The 22,324-nt window shown below is 41.0% G+C and overlaps 2 protein-coding genes across 2 annotated transcripts; one reads left to right on the plus strand and one right to left on the minus strand.

Moving 5' to 3' along the window:
* Positions 1-4,492: 4,492 nt before the first annotated feature.
* On the minus strand, positions 4,493-11,938 carry LOC119726922 (enoyl-CoA delta isomerase 1, mitochondrial-like). The gene is made up of 6 exons (XM_038198772.1): positions 11,893-11,938; positions 9,365-9,492; positions 8,305-8,451; positions 6,986-7,084; positions 5,888-5,969; positions 4,493-4,624 (listed from the first exon to the last, which is right to left on the minus strand). Exons 2-6 carry the CDS (start codon positions 9,473-9,475, stop codon positions 4,500-4,502), a joined length of 564 nt encoding a protein of 187 aa, XP_038054700.1. The 5' UTR covers positions 9,476-9,492; positions 11,893-11,938; the 3' UTR covers positions 4,493-4,499.
* A 3,477-nt stretch (positions 11,939-15,415) lies between these two features.
* On the plus strand, positions 15,416-20,476 carry LOC119726340 (UDP-glucuronosyltransferase 2B20-like). The gene is made up of 5 exons (XM_038197996.1): positions 15,416-16,020; positions 16,878-17,208; positions 17,823-18,051; positions 18,756-18,975; positions 19,191-20,476. Exons 1-5 carry the CDS (start codon positions 15,416-15,418, stop codon positions 19,480-19,482), a joined length of 1,677 nt encoding a protein of 558 aa, XP_038053924.1. The 3' UTR covers positions 19,483-20,476.
* Positions 20,477-22,324: the final 1,848 nt, after the last annotated feature.

The raw sequence follows: 22,324 nt of genomic DNA on the forward strand, positions 1-22,324 counted from the left end.
ATTCGTAGCAGCGCGAGCGCGGCGTGAGTTACGAAAACACGATTTTTTTTTAAAATCAAACTGTTACGATCTTATCGAGACAACATGCAGTATCATATTTCATATTAATATGAGCAAATTGGAAAAGAAAATTAGTATTTTCGAGAAGGCGTGGACGAATGATCGCGAAAACACGTACTGCACGTTGTGAATATATAGCACCAAGTATACGATAAAAATCCATTACTAGCCAATTGCGGTATCCAATCAGGATACAGGAAGAAAGTTTACTATCCAGGGTTTACTATTGGAAACGCGGTTGGAAATAAAGTAAGCACTGGGGACGAGGTTGGCGTCGAGGTGCGTTCTGCGTGACATCGCGCAGAACATGGTACACGCGCGTCAATCTGCGTTCTGCGTGACATCGCGCAGAACATGCTACGCGCGCGTCAATCTCCATAAAAGGGTTGTTTACATCTTACTCGCCAGCTGAACACTCCATTATTTTGCTAGAGGGATGTTTCAAAAAGCATGAAATGAACTTGTAGAAGAAAATCAGGATTTTTTTTAACGAATTGTGGGATATTTTTACGGATAAGGTATTTATGAATGGGAATAAATATGTGCTCGGTCGGTATTTATCACTCTGTTTAATACCGCTTAGAGACTGGGTGCTGAAAATTACCCTCGCCTCCGGCTCGGGTAATTATCAGCACCCATTAAACGAGTGATAAATACCTCCGGAGCACACATTTATTCCCTTATTAACGAATTACTGGTAATAACCATTAGTCGTAACAACGAAATAAATAATTTATAATAACGAACTGTATCCGTAAAAACGAATTAAATAATCCGTAATAACGACTTAAATAATCCGCAATAACGACTTAAATAATCCGCAATAACGACATAAATAATCCGTAATAATGAATTAATAATCCGTAATAACGAATTGAATAATATGTAATAACAAATTAAACAATTCGTAATAAGGAATAAGTAATCCGTAATAACGAATTCATAATCCGTGTTACGAAATACTTGCAGTGCCGCTAATGGGCTTTCGTAGAAATGTCCAATAGTGTCTATTTTTTTTCGTTTAACGGTTTATACGATATTATGCAAATGAGCTGACTGTACAGGAACAAGTTTATATAACATAAATATAGGTGGAATATGAACAATTGTTGCTTAACCTTTTCACTTTGTAAACTATCATGTTTGTTGTTGTTTATGGCTTATATATTCTCAACATGATTCATTTTTTGTAGAGAACGGTATATAATTGATTGCTAATTTAATTTATTAAAAACTTTATTTTTTTTCTAAAAGAATATATATGTATTAATGTTTTTTTCTGTTGTTCCTCATCCTCGATATTTTGTTTATGAGTTTGTTCCCGGCCCACGCATGGTGTCGAGCAGTATACGCTCCCACCACTATATTTGCTCAAGTTGTCACGGCGAGATCCGAACACACCTTTTCTTTGAAGATGGTACAATCTTTAAATATGCAAAATCACATTACATAATACATGTATACTTGTTAAAATTATGAGCAAAATGGAAAAGGTGGGTTCTTTTTGGGGTGGAGTACGTGGGCGTCACGTTGAAATGATAACATTATTTTGTAAATAGCAATAGCAAGTACACGATAAAGACCCAAGGGTAGCAAGATAGCGAGATCAAGCCTGAGACCGCTCGAGACCCGGATAGCGAGACCGAGACCATAGGGTAGAGGGACCAAGACAGAGACCATAGGGTTACGACACCAAGACCGAGACCATAGGGTAGTGAGATCAAGCCCGAGACCGCTCGAGACCCGGATAGCGAGACCGAGACCATAGGGTATGAGACCGAGACCATAGGGTAGAGGGACCAAGACAGAGACCATAGGGTTACGACACCAAGACCGAGACCATAGGGTAGTGAGATCAAGCCCGAGACCGGTCGAGACCCGGATAGCGAGACCGAGACCGTATAGTGAGACCGAGACCGAGACCATAGGGTAGAGGGACCAAGACAGAGACCCTAAGGTTACGACACCAAGACCGAGACCATAGGGTACGTAGCGAGAACAAGCCCGAGACCGTTAGAGACATAAGATAGCGAGACCGATACCATAGGACATTATACTGGTATAATGTCCGCCTGTTCAAAATACGGTACACCATTCTGTAATCTAAGGGTGCATACCTGCAAATAAACTCCCATAGACACTAGTGCTAAATGCCCATACATCAAAATTCTTTTAAAAATACTCGAAACTCTCACAGGTATTCAAGCTGCACAGAAAAATGATGATCAATGTGTCATCTTTCATTTTCTTTTCAATTTATGGTGGGTTGACAATTGACTTTTCCAGATATTTTCACGCAAAGAAGACGACCCCTATTTTCCCCAAAGCGGAAAAGTAGCCATCTTGAAAAACGATCCCTCCACAACATGGCAAAATAGCGCCACTTTCGAGCCCAATAGCATCCAAAATGCTCAGAATTGAAAGCCCCAAGTCCGGGCCAGAGGTTCACTACCATATCTCTTCAATTCCCCAATTTTACGGCGCTCAGAACTCTCTAATATAGAATATTTTGAGGGTATAACTTTTATTCATGAGCTTGGCGGATCGATTTACCGGTGTGCACCCCTAATGTTAATAATCGTCGAATTTGAACAGCGCCCCCTACTGAGCATGCAGGCTCAACCATTACCAGCACACTTTCGCAAAAAGTGGTCGGCCGCCTTTGTATACAAAACCTCATTGGCCCAGGGTTTTGTGCGTAAACCTTATCAGTCAGCCAATCACACTCAATTGACTTCGGCAAAACCGCAAGTCCCATCATAAAGAATAAGTGAACCGGACCATTTTTTCCGAGAGTGTGATTCTAATGTGTTTCTCTGTAATCGTTTGCAAAAGAAGTAAATAATTATAAAATTTCGAGAAAACTTTTCATAGGAATTTCTCAAGGTGGTACTCAAAATGTGCGTAGACAATCCTCAGTAAGGAAATATATTTCGAGATATTGCAATATTACGGTAGTCATAACTCTATTGTGAATGTATTTGAAATACATGTATTTGGGACAAAATATAAAAAATATATAGTTCTGACCCGCGAAACCTTACTACAAAGCGAAGTAACATGGCAAGTTGTAGAACTATATAAGAACATATATGGAAAACATGTCAAGCCAACGTCTTTTACAAAAGTGAAAGTACAAAAATATTCCTTTATCTACCCCTATATACTTTATTCTTATAATAACCACACCGTGTTCTAATTTCTAAAGACCTGATTACAACTGGTGATAATTCTGGTATGGATTTTAGAACTAAATCCCAAATGTCAATGACCTATAATTACTAGAGTCAGTCTCTATTCATATCTGGGACGAGTTCCGGACAAGTTGCGGATATTGTATTGGGTACAAGTTGCAGGGTTCTGAACAACTTCCCCGCAATGAAGTCATCAGTATTGGTGATCAGTATTACGGTGTGGGCTTCGGGGCCCGTTCAGGGGCGCCAAAACTTTTTTGGATTTAAGATGCTATGTGGTGCAATCTGAGGCAATTTTTGACAACTTTAACCGATTTTTTTTAGGGAAAGAGAGTGCTGTACGCAGTGCCTCCCTTTATTGCGACATCACTTAAAAAAAAAATACATTGGGTTCGTTTCGGAGGAGGGGCCATGGCCCCCGTTGCCCCCCCCCCGATCCGCCCTTGCATACCGGGACAAACGCACAGCCTCTTCTGGATAAAGTGAAGTTACACCAGCAACTTGTTTGGAACTCGTACCGGACATGAATTGAGACGGGCCCTTAGGGTTTGTACAACACTAATCTTACGCGGAGCATAGCAATAGATACAGTGCCCCACAGTTGAACTAGACACACAGGATGCCCATTGACACACCACTGTGATCTCATTCATCTTCTGAGAAAGCTCTTAAAGTGAAAAAAATACCAATAAAAAAATGTATTTCCATCCGGAATGAAATATGAACATACGGGAGGAACATCCTTTACAGAGTTAGCTACCATTTGCGCTGGCACATGATGGGGCTTGTGGTAGTTTTTTTTTTTAACTGAGAGGTTATGAATTAACTTGTCTAAACTTGTAGGCCTACATTTTTTCCGTCTCCTTCTTCTTCCGGCTCTCCACGTACCGCCCAAAGGATTCCTGGAAGGATTTGTCATGGATGAACTCGTTGAAGGTGGTGATGTCCTCCTCCTGCTGGGCTCGTAGTTTCTCAATGAGCGCACCCCGGCGCATCCCCTTGGTCATCGCTCTCGCTCGATCTATGCAGTTTCGAAAAGGGCCACAAAATAACCATTCAAAGAAAATTCAGAGGCCGCTAAGGCTGTTTGGCACAGATAATGGATTAATTCGGCAAACCAATTAGGAGGCATTCTGGACGTGGAATCAAGCTCCAGCTCTGGACCTGGGTATCATCAATGAAGGGGCTTTTCCTATAGCGCCCCTCCCCATGGACCTCTAAGTAACCCCCTCAGGTTATGCAGGTCTACTTGCCTGGATTTTTCAGCCATTTCAACAGTTGTTCCCGAGCCTTGCTGATGAGATGGCAAGGTGGTACGACCTCATCCACCAGGCCGATCTTCAGTGCTTCCTCGGGTGTGAAGAGTGTGCCTGCAAGGCAAGGGTTAAAGGTATTATATAAAAGTCATATTGCTCTTATAAGATTTGAGGTATCTTTTTGGTTTGCGGTACTGCACCATGTGGTAATAACTACTGCTTAGAAGATATTTAGTTCTGGAAAGGACTTGTCCTGCTTATTATCAACTTTGTTTAGTAGTTGTTTGTTCTGATAAGCACAGTCCTGCTTTAAGTTCTAAAAGAACTTGTCCTTGGTCTCAACGTTTCGACTAGCCTGCTCTAGTCATCGTCAGGTCCATATTGCTCGTACCAAGTTTCACACAGTGTGTTGAACTGGTCCTGTATTTACAATGAGTAAAATTGCTCCCATATTCAGTCCAAGTGAATTGTCCCCCAAAATTTGGTAGGTCTTTGGTTGGTAATAAAGAATAATCAAACGTAAACCTGAGTGATGCCCGACATGCTGAAAACATGTCACGCGGCAACAATCAGATAGCAAGCACACTTTTCAGCGTACCTAACCAAAATCAACGATGACCTCATTTGACCCGTTCATGACCTTTGGCCTAAAATGTCTCAAGTCATCCGGAGTCCCCGTACCAAATGTTATTGTCATCAAGTTTTAGTTTGGTTGAGAGTGAAATCTGACTTTTCATGACAGCACTTAACAATTAACCTAATCAAAATGGAGCACACACAGACACACCAATCTGGGTAAACACCGGCAATCATATGGACCCCCCTATTGTCCCTAATCCTCATTCCTAATTGTAACTTTTTAGCAAAAGCTTTCATGGTTTTGTACACGAATATCAATCGTGGACTATCGGTCAATCATGGACGTATTGTCTAAACCCTTTTGTCCTAGGTCCGCGATTGCCGATGTTTACATACCCGCGCACAAGACAAGTGTGTACGTGCCTATAATCGGGTACCACCTATTGTCCCTCTTTTGTTTTTTAGGAAGACCTCTCATGTGCTTTGTACATGATCGCCAAATTGGGGACCTTTGGGAATTGGAGATTGTATTGTCCTCTATATTCTGTTTAACGTCCCCTATTAAATGCAGAAACAAACTCACGGACACACAGAATTAAGGAATACACTATCGCAATATCCCCGGCATTTCTAGCTTGTAAGCCTGCGAGATAAAAATCATTCTATGGGAACATTACGTCTAGGGATGACCCTTTAATAAAGCTATAAAAAAAACTGTGCAGAACATAAATGAAGGAAATTAATAAGCCATTTGTTAGTTTGAGGTGGTACAAATATTTCTAATGCAAAGGTTTATACCAAGTCCGGCTGCCATTTCCGTTTGTCGCTCACCGCAAGTTTTGACCATCACATCTTGGAACCAGAATGGGGCGACTAAACCCTGCCAAAAAACATTAAAAATTTACAAAGATTTTATTTCCAACGTGTATTCGTCATTTTGCTCCCCCCCCCTTTTTTTTTTAGAATCCTGCTCTCTCCTGGCAGCCCAAAAGCAATTTGACGGCTGTTATATACTTCAAAACAGGTGAAAAATAAAGTTTTGAAATAGCTGTCATACTGTTTTCAAAACTTTACAGTTTCATAACTTGTGAAAACTCCCCCCCCCCTTTTTTAAATTGATATGTCGTTTTTGGAAATAAACCTTTCATGATCGTGTATAAGATAAGACTGCATGACAAGGTAAAAAACAGCCAAAATTTGTACAACGCTGACTTTGCCTCAATCTTAGTACTGCCGAAACACTCAGTGTACAGACACACTGCAAGCAGCACCAGTTAGCATGTAATTTGCAAGCTAAGCAATTCATAGAAAAACTGAAGACCTTGCTCAAATTACCAGTTTTTCACCATTTTGGAAAATGTCAATGATACATGGAAATAGATTTATTTTGTTCAAAAAGGCGTCCACAAAATGGGGGAATCGGCAACATGTGGCTGGATAGCTCAGTTGGTAGAGCCCTGGAAGGGCAGTCCGGAGGTTGTAAATTCAAGCCCCGCTCCAGTGGATATCTTTGTTCAACTTTGTTCAAAAATTAAATAAATCTACCTTGTCGGTTTCTATATTTTGTTTATTCAAAAATTTGTAATAAAAAGCCGTATCCTTACAAGAGTGCATGATCCCCTTTTGCTATTTCCCAGGTTTGCAGCTTGTCATGTTGCTTGCAGCGTGACTTCGGGTGTAATTCATTACTACGTGGCTTTAATTATTAATGGCTGTTTCTGACTATTGCCCCCTGAACAAAAAAATTGACGAACTGGGGAACCGCCAACATAGGAGTGGCTAGCTCAAGTTGGTAGAGCACCGGAAAGGCAATCTGGAGGTCGCAGTTTCAAGCCCAACTCTAGTCAATTTCTTTGTTAAAACTGTGAAAAAAGAAACAGATTCAAGATGGCTTACCACAGTAACTTCAGAGAAGCCAATGTCAAAAGGTCCCTCTGACATAACTCTGTAATCACAACTCATTGCCATCATGCACCCTGTGGCAGGAGAACGGCCCTGACGAATAAAAACATTGCAATACACAGGCGTATATAAGGCTGTTCACATTCCAGTATCTCATGCGGCCTAAGGCTCATTTATCTTTGTCCTGCTAATAACAAAAGACAAAAGTGATAAATAAATTCAGAACTGGTATATGTGAAAATGAATCCCTCGTGACATACAAACACTGCAAAAAAGAAAGTCCACACTCATTGGACGGGTCACAATTTTGAATCTGATCGTCTTGTGGTAAGGTCATTTTATACAGACCTTCAGGGAATTTAGTTAGCTACATTTTGCTACCCAGTTGGCGGGGTCCAAGATTGACAACGGTTTACAAAAACTGACGCAGTGAGAAAAGTTGCAAATTTAAAGATTACGTGCGGGTATTTTAATTTCGTGTGTATCCCACGCATACAAGCACTGCGATCGACATATCCTGCCGTTCGTTTGGGGAAGTTCTAAAGTTTAACAAACGGTAGAGCAGCAATTTTCCACTCGCTTACTCATTCAAATGTCCAACTTTCTTTTTGGTTTCGGCACTGTTATTACATCATTCTTCTCCGAACATTACTTCTTACATTTTGCAAACGTCTACAGATTTGTTGAAGAAAAAAGTAATATAAAAACTTAGTAAAATGTGCGGTTACAATTGTAACACAAGTATTTGGTTCATAGGTGGTTGACTGCCAGTCCTAGAGTCTTGGTCACAGGAGAGATGTACATGTATAAAATGATATGTCTCCTAGTAGCGCGTATAGCCCCGACTAAAATCGCTTGACAGAGTGATGACTAGAGACGAGAGAAGAGAGAGAGAGAGAAAGTGAAAGAATGACAATTGAGGACTTAGGGGGAGAGGGGCTCATTAAATACAAGAATGGAACATAATGGATTGTGTGTAACTGTAAGTGAATTAAACCAAGGACAGCAAATACTAAGAATCTAGGATGTGGTTTTATAGGTGACCAATGGAGACAGGGTGTCTCTGTGGACCACAAAGTAATTTAAAATAATCTTAAAGATTTCAACGGGTAATAAGTGGGGATAATGTAATTTAAGTTAATTGAGATTCTAAATCTGGGCTAACACAATAGATAACAAAAAAATATGGTTAGTATATTTAAGAAGAATCTCAGATGCACTCATTCCTCTTTTTTTTTTTGGGGGGGGTGCATTTTGATTTGAATGCTCGGACAGCAGGAGCATTAATATAGATACAGCACCCATGGTCTTACATTGATGGCAGCCACAATCGCTAGCTTTGATCCATACAGTCTCATCCAGAAATCCTGGAGAGTCCTCCAGAAGGCACTGGTGGATTCAATTGACTTCTGGTACATCTCATTGCTATCCAGCCCCAAAGAAAAGATACTGTCAATGGCCTGAAGAAGATGCACAGAATTAGTTTAGGATGGGCAGTTAAAAAGAATGCACCTCAAAAATGAAAAAAAAAAAATCCTGGGCAAAATTTTATGAGGAATTCTGCACTTACAGAGCAAGCAGAAAATTCCGCTTCAAGTATACATGTTTAAGCACTTTACCTGTTCACGCATTTTTTACTCTTCAATGACAATAATTTTTTATAGAGTGAAAGTTTCTGCCACGGATGTAAGCATTTCACTGATCAAGGGGTGAAAGGGGATGGCGTGCCCCCAACTCCTACCCGCATCGTTCAGAGGTTCCCAATGTCCAGAAATGCACAGCCCTATAGACATGCATCGCAGTTAATTCAAACACTGGTCCCAACAAATCCTCACAAATCCTCACAATCTAGTCCCCACCCCTAGACCAATGTTACAGTCAATATTCCATTAAGTCCTTGCAAGTCCTCACACAAGCCCTCACATACATACAAATTGTACTTTCAAAAAGCTCATATCTTAACTAAAATTAATTTCCTGGGTTGACATTTGGACTTAATATCCCTTATACATAAAATAGTTCAATTTGCGACGATCAACACATCTTGGAAATTCCTAGTTTTTGAGAAATTTTCGTCACGTGGAGACGTATTTACCTATAGAAATTGCCCTGTTGAGACGTATGCAATCTTGTTCACTATTGTACACATGTCTCCAGAGGGTACCGTGTAACAGATCACAAGTCCTTCCATAATGTCCTCACACAAGTCATCCAGTCCCAAATCAAGTCACAAGCTATTCAATATGACCCTGTTTCTTGTGACTGGAATTGTGACAGGACTTGGGATAGCCGCACGACACTGTACTGTACCGTGAATCCTACTGTTAACAGTGACTGCACTGTGAAAAAAAAACAGATTTCGGGAATACGTACTGATGTCAGGATAACGCCGCGGCAACTGTCGTCGTTTTCCAGTTTTTCCAACGTAGTGTTCAACTCCGTAATGAATTCTTTGCTCAGTTGGTTCCCTGGTACCCTGTTCATCTTCACAATAGCAATTTCTACAAAAGGCAAAATTTGAAAGATTGGTCATTCCGTGTCAAATCATCAAAAAAAAAAAAAAAAAAAATACCGCCCGCCACTATTTGGTAATTTTGGTCAAAATGGGCGTGGCCGCCAATTTTCAAATGACCAATATCTCCATAACCTGTGGGCCAAATTTGTTAATCTTGGTTCCTTTTGAAGGTTACATCATAAGAAATCCAAATTTACCATTATTTTTCATGTCGGGGTTATTTGAAGTATGATGACCCTGTGACCTTTACTTTGACCTCGAATTTGACCTTGTGGATAACCCGACCTCATTTTTGAGACGAACTTGGATGACAAATATACCCCACCATGTTTTCTACAAAATATCAAAAAAATAGCGGTATATTATTTTTTGTTGGGTTTCTAGCCCATCTCAAATTTGGCATATGTATTGCAAAATGTGATATCCTTATGCAGTGTACTAGTGATTTAAATCAGGTTTTTTGGTCCCTGAAATGTGTTCATGTATAGGGATATCACATTTTGCAACATTTATGCCAACTTTGACATTAGCTAGAAACCAAACAAAAAATATTATACCCCAAATGTTGGATATTTTGTAGAATACATATTGGGGTGTAATTTCATCAAAGTTCGTCTCAAGGTCACGTGATCCACAAGGTCAAATTCAAATTCAAAGTAAAGGTCAAAGGGTCATCATACCTCAAATTACTCTGACATGAAAAGTAATGGTAAATTTAAATTTCTAATGATATCTTTCCAAAGCAACCAAGATCAACAAATTTGGCCCACAGGTTATGGAGATTTGGTAATTTATAAATTGGTGGCCACGCCCCTTTTGACCAAAATTGCTAAACAATGGGGGCAGCAACACGAAAACGGTTTCTCTGATGGTGCTTACACTTAAAATTTCAGCCTTTTAAGCCTAAATTACCTCATACACTAAATATGAGCAAATTTGAAGGGGTTGGGGTCTAACCCATTGGGTGAGTTGACACGGAATAATGACCCAGATGTGAAATGAACCCGTTGGTATGGAACAGCGTTCAGAACCATTTGGTTTGGGAACTTGAGTTCGGAACGGCAACGTCCTTTGGGCTTTAGCTTGACAGGGCTATCGCGCTGTTGCCGCGCCATTTCATGTCACTTCGAAGTTGGGCCAAACATTGAGGAATGCGTTATGCCCACGGTACCCTCTCTCCCGTCTGCATTGAAAGTTCATTCAACTGCATGATCAATTGAACCTGGGCACGTTTCTCCATATGTGTTAAAGTTCGACTATTACATTTGTCGTTTAGAGCAACTACCGTGCTGTAGAAGATCCAAGGCCAAATTCATTTCAGCTCAGTTAGGCGCGACACTCAGTCTGCAGTAGCACGACCCAGAGTATAATAGGCTGGCCATTTCCGCTTTTGGCAACCAACGAAAAATGAAATTGAACACAACTCTTGGAAGAATAATATATACTTTAGAAAATGAAAACTGATTTTTGCCTTTAGAATTCAATATTTCTCTCAGCAATTTCAGGACCAAACTTGCACCATGAAATTACTGAACCAATTACAATGAACAATGCAGAGATTTGTGCTTAACCAATTACAATGAACAATGCAGAGATTTGTGCTTAAACCAGAATTGGAGTCAATTTTATCAAGAATTGAAGTCAATTTTATCACAGGTCAAATCCCAAGTTAAGTCACAAAGAACGAAGGAATGACGTGCCAGCTTGAATACAGCTTTATGATTACTTAGGACAAAACTTGCACCATGACAATTACTGAATTACAATTAATACAACTATCATAGCATTGTGTGTATGCAGAGAATAGGATGCTTTAACCAGAATTTTATCACAGGTCAAATCCAAAGTAAAGTAACAAACTAAGGCCGAATAAAAACACATGTTTCTCGTCCGGGTTTTTGAAAAAAAGGAGGAGGCGGGGCTTTTTATTATTTTTTTCAAGATGGTCGCCATTTAAAAAATTTCCTGCAACCCTTGGTGTTTCCACTGTTCAAAGACACTTTTAAAATGAAAGACAAGTTGGACAAGAGAACTGAACATATTTAAAGTGTCATTTAGAGTTGTATTGGTCACATTGAGTGTTTATTTTCCGATGAATTTGTGAACTTTTTGGTGTATTTTTACTGCATTTTTCAAACCTAAAAAATAATAACAAAAATCCAGGCGGCCTCCAAAAAGGAAGCGGGCGAGGACGAGAAACATGTTTCTTTTTTACTTCGCCTAACAAAGAACGAACAACGTCAAGGGAATGCCGTGCCACAGTTCATTTGAATACTGCTTTACGCATGACATCGACATCGAACTCACCCGTGACTCAAACTCGGTTGCGTGGTTGTCCACACTTTTAGTTGCAGTTTGTTAGTAAAAGTAAAAGCTATACATGTACCTTTGTGAATACAGTCGCGTTCCACCTCGACATTGTTGTCTTTGTCTGCATAGTCAAAGGGAAAGAATGTTGCAACCTCGGTCCCTTTTTGCAATGATCGAAGGTCGGTCATTGCAAAAATGTTGAAAAGGCATGATTATGGGGCTGAGAAACATTTCCAATTTCGTTAGGAAATACTTAGGAAATTGTCTTGACTCTCCACACAGATTTTGTATACAGCCGCTGAAGTGGAGTCTAGATACTACATTGATTCTTTCCTTTAAAAAAAAGGCTGAATGGTAATGGTTGAATGGTAAAATTGATTTTTTTTGTCGATTCAAGGCACAACATCACAATAAAGCAGCGTATTAAAAAAACCAACTTGTCAACCTGTCAGCTCTGTAGATATCCTACTTTTGGAGAAAACTGTGACAATGTATCGAGATTTCTCGACAATAAACCTTAGTCTGTTGTATCACACCAATTGATCGCTTGCTCAAAATCCTGAAAAGAATTTGCAATTTCGACAGTTTTATGTTTCACTTGATATTTTCTGTGGAAGCTGCTTAGGAAAAACTCAGAATCAATAAATACAAAAATATTTTTCAAAATTGTACAGATTGACCCACCTAACCACACCAAATTTAGATTTTTTAAATGTTGAATGACTATATTTCATATTATCCCGCAAAAGTATAATGAATGTTTCAAATGAAGCAGATATTTTTAAGGTCCACTGGCTGATGCTCTCACAGCATTGGAGTTTTCAATGGAATTGCGTTTTTCAGTTCAAACAGAAGAGAATATTGCCAAGCACACACTACCGACCGTACGTAGCTTGAGCAATGCTACGCGTACGTACATTATACATGTACAACGTTTTCCAGTTTTGTATAGGCCTATACCCCAGTACTAGCTTGAGTAACTCCAGTTTAACATGCATGCTCATCAGGAATTCACATGTTACATGTGAATTCCTGATGAGCAAATAAGCTGGAGTTACTCAAGCTACCCCAGTACCAGGGGCCTTTGATAGCCCCGCCCCCAAAGAAATCCTGGGTGCGCCACTGGATTGGAGTTGACTTACCGCCCCTTTTTCCGATTTCCTGAGTCGCCATATTGTATTATGTTATGAATCACCGGCGTGGCACAAAAAATGCTGCGGATCATGCAGAAAATCAACACGCGCTGCCTGGCCGGCCAGTGACTTATGGGTGCAGACCAGTAAATCGGTCCGAAATTGCCTGCGCCGGCCAAATCACGATTTGCATGCCCTCAAAATCTTCGGCATTTGAGCATGCTGTGGGCCATGAACTTGAGGGTTTGTAAAAAATATGGGTGGTAGCCGTGCACAGGACTGGGAGCTTGCAGTTCTGTGTAATTTTGATGTAATTTGGACCCTAAAAGCGCTCTATTTTGCAATGGAGTGTAGGCATCGTTTTTCAAAATGGCGATGGGCTTCAGGACTATTTTCAGGGGTGATCATCTTCAGATGGAAATTTCTCCAAAAAGTCATCAGTTTACCCCAAAAAAATTGAAAAGAAAATGAAAGATGATGAAATAAACTTTAATTTGATGTGTGTCTCGAACACCTTGAAGAGTTGTGAGTATTTTTCCCGAATTTTTGAAGTGGGAGCATTTACCATTGGGGTCTATGGAAGTTTATTTACTGGTCTGCTACCTTATTCTGTCATTTCGGCAACTTGCCAACTCGGCACCTGGCCAACTCGGCACCCACCAACCTGTCACCTTGCCAACTCGGCAACCGCCAACTCGCCACCTGTACAAATACCAACTCGGCACCTACGGCACCTTCACAATTATTTTGCAAACCGGCTCCTACATTTATTACATAATTCAATGCATTTTATATTACATAATAATTAATATCGAGAATCAAAAATACATGTATTGCCTTCGTTATCTCCGAAAGTTAAAAGTTTAGTGCTTGACAAGAATGTTGCACTTTGTTATGGTGTACCATTAGGGTCACTAATGCGGCATGATGTCCATCCTGAACCGGCGCAATGTGTGTGTATCGCTGCGCGATGTCCGTCCCTTACCGGCGCGATGTGTGTGTATCGCTGCGCGATGTCCGTCCCTTACCGGCGCGATGCGCGTGTATGCCCGTTATTTGTTTTGAAATTTGATCAGAACATTAAAAGCTATAAGTGATAAAGCGAAATCGGAACGAAACCGAGCTTTGAAAAAGGGCCATCAATGTCGTCATGTTTATTTTTAGCCACGGAGGCTGCCTGACCTACAATTCAGACGTGAGTGTCTGGGAATATATTGTCAGGTCTTGGAACCAGAGTAACAGTAAGTGAGAACGAAAATCTTCCCATTTTGCGACAGTGTCAAATATGTGCGCGCGTACTACCGGGTGTCAGTTCGTGAAACTGAAATGTAATGGTTGATAAACGTTGTTTTCACGAACTGACACCCACTTGCGCATGACTGGGGTCAGTTTGTGGGGCCGATGACGAATATTATTGCGATATGGTAGTCAACATGGGAGTCCAAAGTCATTGCATTATCTCGCTGTTGATAAGCTACCAGGGTCAATGAGCAACAGCTGCCCTTCAAAAAAGATGTCTGATAATAATGGATGTATTCTCAACCACGTCAAGAATAGGTTAATTATCGTGTGATTTGATTGTGATTATTTTCCAGGTGCCTTACCACGCTAAGTCACTCAGATTTACATCTGCGCGCAACCAAGGCGTATAAGGAGTCTTCTGTGGTTGTACTGGTATACTCTTGCGTAAGTTTTGTATTAAGAAAAATCATATAAATGGAAAAAAATAGTATAAATTCACACCAAATTATGCCGTAAGTTTGGAAGTGCTGCCCGTGAATGTTTCACCATATTTAGTTTTAGGTTTGGTTGGGTTCACACACACCATTACAAGATTGCTGCTTTTATTTCTCTCTAACAAGGAGGACGTGTTAACTATTATAATGCCACCGTTACAAACATGATGCATACCAACATCATTGTTGGTATGACTTACTTTACTTTGATCGGGTCGTTCTCAGATCCCGATCCATTATGGACTTCCAATTGGCTCTTTTCCCCATAACACTTTTGATTCCCTGGATTCAGAGCAGTATCTTGCCTAATCAGGAGGTATATATAGGTCATGGCTAGTCGTCTCCTTCCCTTGGTTGCCATAGCTGTGAAACATCCTTGCGTCGGCATGCCCAGATCATTCTCCTCCACCTAATAATATCCGTAAGGAATGGTAGATCTCCGTATACGTACTCATTGGGACATGTTGGTCGGCGCATCTACAGCAGTATGTTCAGAGCAGCCCCTAGAATTATAGGTGCCTTCTAGTCCGCGGGCCAGTTTTACATGGTCTAGGACTGGAATCCGGAGAGAAAAACCGACTCTACATGTGGTGTAGTACTGACTTGTAAAGATTGGAAACTGACTTCATTCACATTACATAAACATGTAAATTGTAATTCCAGTGTTGTAATTTGCACATCACTTAACTCACACTTTCTTTTATATCCATAACCAGAGTAAACTTAAACGATGTCGCCCAGTCTGTCGACAGTGCTGCTTGTGGCCCTCTTGTCTCAGTTGTTTGTGCTGCCAGCTTTGACCAGCAGCAAAGGAGACGATACACCTGACTCGAAAAAGTACAAGTTCTTGTACTTCGCTTCCATCATGGGTGGAAGCCACTACGTGGCACTGGCCAGATCGGGAAGGGCACTGGTCCAGCAGGGTCACCGTGTTGTATCCCTTGTTGGCAGCTCCAACTCCAACAGAAGCTGGCAGAGAGACGCCGACGTCTTCTCCTTCGTGGTCTTCAACTCGACCTATACCAAACAGAACAGGACCGACGTGATGGACAATATATCCAAGGTGATCGTGAAGGGACATCATAATCACTTCTTTGGTCCCTTTTTGAATTCAGCGAATCTGACGGGCAAGCTGAATTTTATGGATATGTGGCTTCAAGAGTGTGACGACCTTTTGGGGGATTCAACCGCCATGGAGCGACTGCGCAAGGAGAAATTTGACATGCTTGTCGTAGACGACATGATACCTTGCGGACCACTGTTGGCCCAGACTTTAGATATCCCATTCGTTCATAGCTCCGTCTTCTTTGTCATTCCGTCTAAACACGGGCATTGGTAAGTTATCTCTTTCTTGTCCTAGACTAATTTTGCTGGGTGCACACTGTTAAAAGTCCAGACACGAGACTGTTTTTTTTTTAGGGTACACACTCTCAAAAGTCCCTGGTCAGAGACCCTGGGCGTTGGGGCGCACGCCCCCCCCCCCCCCCCAAATCGTCTGCCTTCCTACCCCTTCCTGGAAGTTTGGCAACAGAAGAACAAACATAAATTGCCCTTTCTGCACATTTGTTGCATTTTTGTAGGCAAACTCTGTTTTTATTTGCGATTGGCTGTTTAAATGTTCCGCGGAAAGCGCATACCACCACCTATATTGTCTGACAATAACCATGATTACGTTTTTGAACAGCGCCCCATTGAAAGATGGTGTCCAGTCCTCCCCTCCCCTCCGTTTCCCACTTCCATTCTCTCACACCCTTTTTATTTTTTACGAAGGTTATAATTATGTCTATACCTTTCAAATTGGGTGCCCCTCCACTGTAACATCCAGCCCTCTCCCCCACTCGTCCCTAGAATGACAATCCTAGGCCGCTGGGATCCGGGGCATGCCCCCTCCCCCTTTCTATGGCAACTTGAGAATAAAGTAGGAACGGTGAGTCAAATTGTATTATTTGGACCCATTTCTAGTTTTACTATTAAAAAGATTCAGCGGCTGATCACAGGAGCTGCAACCCACCCCCAGATCCGCTATACTATATGCCCAGAAGTGATAACATGTGATGTCCACACAGTGCTTCGCAAACGATTTCGGCAAAACTTAAGAAGCCTGGGTTTGAACCCGATCACTATAATGCTTCCTTGAAGAGTTAGGAGCTGAGAAAGTTTGTCACAATCTTTTTCCTTTTTATTTCAATCAGGACTGGACTTCCAACATATCCATCGTACATACCGGAGCGCAACATGGGACTCACCAACAAAATGACGTTCCTCCAGCGAGTGCAGAACGTCTTAGTCCATTATTTGTACGGTTTGATCCACTTCCGTACCCGTATGGGCATATGCAACTTCGATGGTTATGATCAGCTAAAGGTCAAGTACAACATCAAGCCAGAAATTAGCACGCTGGAGTCATATAAGCAAGCCTTACTGTACTTTCTACACGGGAGCTTCGCGTTGGAATTTGCCCGCCCCATGCAGCCCAACACAATCCTTATTCTCCATCATCCTGGAGTGAATGGAAACCAAACGGTATGTAGTCTGGAAAATTACCAACTTTGTTTGCAATTGGACTAGGAGCTCCCGTGTGTGTGTTTGAAAAGATGTGATGGGCGAGAATGCTTCTTGTATGAAATCCATCCATCTGAATGAACTGATTTCTCAGCGTGTTTCCTGTTGAAGTTTTTCGGTGGAGATGGCGATTATGTCGATGACATGGAAGATGAGAATGTGGATAGCAATAGGATTTTGACACTGGGCAATAAGAGTGACGATTGCATTGACGGTACTGATGATATGATAGACGATGTCCGTACCAGTGAGAGTGATGTTTTATGTTTGAGATAATAATGATGGCCTACATGCAGTGGCAATTTAAAAGACGATGGCACTAGCAATGACGTAAGGACACTCAAGAGGGTAATGGTAATGGCAATGACAGTTACCATTACCATTTGGCACCGCACGGACGATGACAGTGACAATGACAATGATCATGGCGATGTCAGTGAGAATGACATTGACCATTCAGGCATTGAGGATAATTGGAACGAAGATGATGGAGATATCTGGAACAAAGGAGCCTAGAAAAAAATTACCTTGCACAATGACGTAGCTGACTAATTGTTTGTCTTCCAAACTTGCAGCTGGAAGAGGATGTTGCCCAGTTTCTGGATACTGCTCCCTCCGGAGTGGTGATGTTCTCCATGGGCTCTTTTGTTACGATGATGGAGCGTGAGCAGGCCCAGATGTTCGCGGATGCCTTCGCTATGCTACCGCATCGCGTACTGTGGCAGTCAGGCGCCGACTTGTCAGGACTTCGGCTCGGGAACAACACCTTGGTTGCCAAATGGTTGCCCATGACACAAGTCATGGGTGGGTGATAGAGATCCAAGCATACGAGGCTGTCTGTGCCTTTTTATGAGAATTTGACTATGATTCTGGTTTTTGCATGTAGAAGTCGCCAATGACAAGGCTGATAAGGCCACCCACGGTAGGGGCTAAAACAACAAAGATGGACACATGGTTTGCTTGCCTCTGTACAACAACCTAAGCGGTGCGATACATGTATATGAATGATTACCTTTATCTAAAGATTTTATCTGAAAGCATCAGCATGGGACTGAACACATTGTAATCAGTGGTCAAGGAATAGGTGATTAGCGCAGATGTTAAGGCATCAAGATACCACCAGAAACAGATAACGGAATCTTACACTTTAAAAAGTGCCTGGTCAGAGTGACCTGTTAAACACGGTCATTTTAATCTGAAAATTTTAAAGGTCAAGAAGACACTTTTGCCAAAGTGTCCGGACCGCAATGACTCGGAAAGTTGTCAAGAGAAGAGTCATTTTGACCATGAAAGTTACAGGTGAAATATGACCCGGATTCTAACCATGGACTAAATTCTAACCAAATCTAACCATGGACTATTAAAGCGTGTATTCTGTGGGAAAGCTTGAAATATTGTCATAAGACGATAATCAGATGTACAAGTGAGCCTTTCTACGAAAACTGTCTAGCTGTACTTTACATGTGTCCAGGAGCTTATCTTTGTGTTTGTTAATTTCTTGTTCACAGAACACCCTAATGTACGACTGTACGTCAGTCAAGGTGGAGCTTTAACCCTTAACGAGGCACTGTGGGCGGGGTTGCCGATAGTTGGTCTTCCCCTGGCTGAAGATCAGATGGACAACTTGGTCCGCGTAGAGGCAAAAGGTGTTGGGTTGAAAGTGGATATCGCCAGCATGACACCGAGAACTCTGAGCCAAACCATCGGTAGAGTCATGACAGAGCCCAAGTAAATACCTTGTGTATCGCGATTACCTTTTCTGCAACCAAGTACATATAGACAATTTGAAACCCCAATGTGGATTGGTTGTAGTTTAAGAGTCGGAAAGGAACCACACACATGACATTTGAAATGATGGGGGGAAAACTCACTAGTTGAATAATGCTTTATTTTTAATAAAGTATTATTAAATTAATTTACTTATGTGCAGATTTTGCTTATAGATACCGTGAGAACGCACGACGCATCTCCGAGATCATGCGAGATCTCGAGACCTCAGCCTCCCCCGTGGACACCATGGCTCGCTGGATACTGCACGTGACCCTGTTCGGCGGAGATCACTTACGACCGGCCGTCCAGGATCTGAATTTCGTCCAGAGGAATCTTCTTGACGTCTACCTATTCTTGGCTGTCGTGCTGGCCTTGGTTACTTGGATCAACGTGACCGTGAGCTCTTTTTGCTTGAGGTGCATGTGTTGCAAAGGCCGGAATAAAAACCATCTTAAGAAGGAGTAGGGACATTGGTGAATAAAATCCCGGGTCAGATTCGACCCTGAATCCGGGTCAGATGTGACCTGACACTCTTTCGAGTCAAAAAGACATTTATGTGTAAAAAAAAAAAAAACAGGAAGGACAATTTTCTTGGTCAAGCGTCCCAGGACACTTTTCTGGGTCCAGTCCCCCAGAAAAAGTGACTCAGAGAAGTTCACCTTGACCCGAAAAAGTGTACGGTCAAATTGACAAGGATTCTGGGTTGAAATAATCATCTGAAGAAGGAGTAAACTAACTTGGTGAATCTGCACACATTCGACCCGAATCCGGGTCGAATTTGACTCTTCCAAGCAAAACGACAATTTTCGTGTCTAAATGACACTTCTATGGGCCAAAATAGTTTCTGTCAAACGGACACTTTGTTGGGTCAAACGGAAACTGTGCTGGGTCAAATGGCCCAGAAAAGCGATAAGTGTTATATTGACGCGGAAAAAAGTATCAGGTCCAAACTGATTTGGAATCTGGATCCACTCTGACCCGGGTCTTTCAAGAGTTCGCAAATGTATTTCTTACCAAGACTTGCCAAAAACAAAATGCAATGAAGATTATTGCATGCTAACAAAATTGGTTTATGTAGATTTAATAAAGTGAATGTCCTGAAACAATTTTAGGCCTACATTGAACTACAAACCATTCGTGATTTTAAAGTGGCATTCATTCATTGAAAATATCATTGTGTTGCATTTAACAAGTTCACTCTTACAACCTGCATCCAATACGTAATGTATTTTGTCTCTTCTATAAGCAGCTTCCGTATATCCGTGTAATTAAAAATGGCCCGATACCTAAATGTAAACTTAATACAATGTTATGTGCTGATATAGATGAGCTATAGAGCCTACAGTACAGCATTGTTTGTTTTTGAGCTTCCGGACCCCTCAGCGACCCTATGGGCTTTTTTTACAGGGGGTTGCCCTTTCTCTTGCTGTAATGTCTGACAGAAGGATTTCCACCGTAATAACCCCAAGAAACGTTATAATATTTTTTTGGCATACCACAAGAAAAAAAAATGATGAGAAATCAGAAGGATATAGGTAAAAATGAATTTTACTAACGACCTTTCACGTCCGGATGTTTGTACCTTGGTCTCCTTTTTCGATCACGTTTGTTTTCACATCGTGTGCTTGCATGAGAACGACAAATATATAAACGATACGAACAATTACCTACCTACATCCGATTGATTCCAGATTAAGTCGGGCTTGCTTGAATGCAGTTCTTATCAAGGGTTATTTTACATTTGTTTGTAAATGAGATTAGTCCTTCAATTTTATTCAAGAAATTGTGGATCCTAAAAGACATTTTATTCTCCTATTTAAGTTTCAGTTTTTACTCAATGACCGCCACAAAATGATTTCAAAATTTGTCATCTTTTGTACGAGTGCTCCGAGTTTTACTAGTCCACATGTGTTTTACATTTTCGGAAGAGAGAGTTAAATTTTTGGCACGGTTACACGTCATGCGATTTTTCAGTTACAATAAATTGAAATGCTAGTAACAATTTGACAAATGCCTTTTCCGAGAGTGATATTTTTTCAAGAAATCAATGTACGAAAAATAATTCTAAAAACTCCAACTTTCACACGCTAGCTTTCCTATTCCAGGTTCCAGAAGCGCGCCACCAGGGTCAAATTCCAGGCTCTATTAAGGGGCCATTCATAATTTTCAATGTTTTAACATTTCGACTACTTTTCCAAATTGTGGGTGGGTGGGTCAAGCTAAATAATTGAAAATCGAAATTCACTTTTCATGGAAAAAAAAGAGCCAAATTTTTTTTTTTATCTTTTGACTTGCCTGAACTACGCGCAAGCGTTCCGATATTGCGATACGTTTTTCTTTTCCAACTTCGTCCCCTGTATGTTCTGTACATTTTTTTCCGAAAGGACAAGCAAGACGCACAGGCTCGCCAGTGGGATGTAATGCATGTACATGTTTTTTTATGCCTAACAAATCCGTTTTTTATTAATCGAAATTAGGGGTGGGTGGGTGGGTCAAAATAATTTGGAAAAAAAGTCGAAATTTTAAAACATTGACAATTCTGAATGGTCCCTAACACTTTACGCACCACTACACACTTAATCTTAGAAGTCCCTGATCGGGTTCGACCCGCCCATCCGCGTCCGATTTCACCTGACATTTTTTCGGGTCAAAATAACACTTTTCTTTGTCATTTTTTTTTTTGGGGGGGGGGTCATTTGATCTGGAAATCATTAATTGGACACGAAATAAAACATGTCAGTATGACCCCAAAAAGTATCAACTTGGCTCGGAAAGCTGACATTTTGACCCAGGAGTGTCAGGTCCAATCTGACCCGGATCTAGTGTGGAATCTGAACATTGACTTTATTCTAGCCACATTTTTCCTCTACTGCATTAAATACAAGGCATTGCTTTAAAGCTCAAGCACAAAAGTTGCCAAAGCATGATATTATGTAGAAACACGGATTGGCGTTTTTGCTCTAGGTTTGTCGCCAAACTTTTCTCATGGTTTCGTTTTTATCAGTTTCAACCAGTTTTAATATCTGTAATGCATTCATTGCTGATATTACTGTGACGCGTTTGTCAAATCAAAGTCTATTAAAACCTCACTCGGATGTGAAGTCTTCCTGTGAGTTTACTAGTGAGTAGATAAGAACTACGTTATCGTCACGTATAGAGTCGCTTTTCAGTACTATTTACCAAGGGGATCCGAATTTTACAATAAACATACTTTCTGCAACTTTTCATTTCTATCAAGCACGTTGTGATGAATCATCAAGTGTACGTTTTCGGTATACATCAACATGAACTGTGTAGTGACAATTCT

The sequence above is a fragment of the Patiria miniata genome, unplaced genomic scaffold, assembly GCF_015706575.1.
Source record: "Patiria miniata isolate m_02_andy unplaced genomic scaffold, ASM1570657v1 HiC_scaffold_2, whole genome shotgun sequence".
NCBI lineage: Eukaryota > Metazoa > Echinodermata > Asteroidea > Valvatida > Asterinidae > Patiria > Patiria miniata.

Bases quoted from the DNA above. Each gene is read 5' to 3' on its own strand.
- LOC119726922 (XM_038198772.1), bottom strand. From the start codon at position 9,475: ATGAACAGGGTACCAGGGAACCAACTGAGCAAAGAATTCATTACGGAG. The intron at 8,452-9,364 runs GTACGTATTCCC...CATCTTCTTCAG, and splicing joins GCGGCGTTATCCTGACATCA to GCCATTGACAGTATCTTTTC. The intron at 5,970-6,985 runs GTAAGCCATCTT...GTTTTTTGGCAG, and splicing joins GCTTCTCTGAAGTTACTGTG to GGTTTAGTCGCCCCATTCTG.
- LOC119726340 (XM_038197996.1), top strand. From the start codon at position 15,416: ATGTCGCCCAGTCTGTCGACAGTGCTGCTTGTGGCCCTCTTGTCTCAG. The intron at 16,021-16,877 runs GTAAGTTATCTC...TATTTCAATCAG, and splicing joins CCGTCTAAACACGGGCATTG to GACTGGACTTCCAACATATC. The intron at 18,052-18,755 runs GTGGGTGATAGA...TCTTGTTCACAG, and splicing joins GCCCATGACACAAGTCATGG to AACACCCTAATGTACGACTG.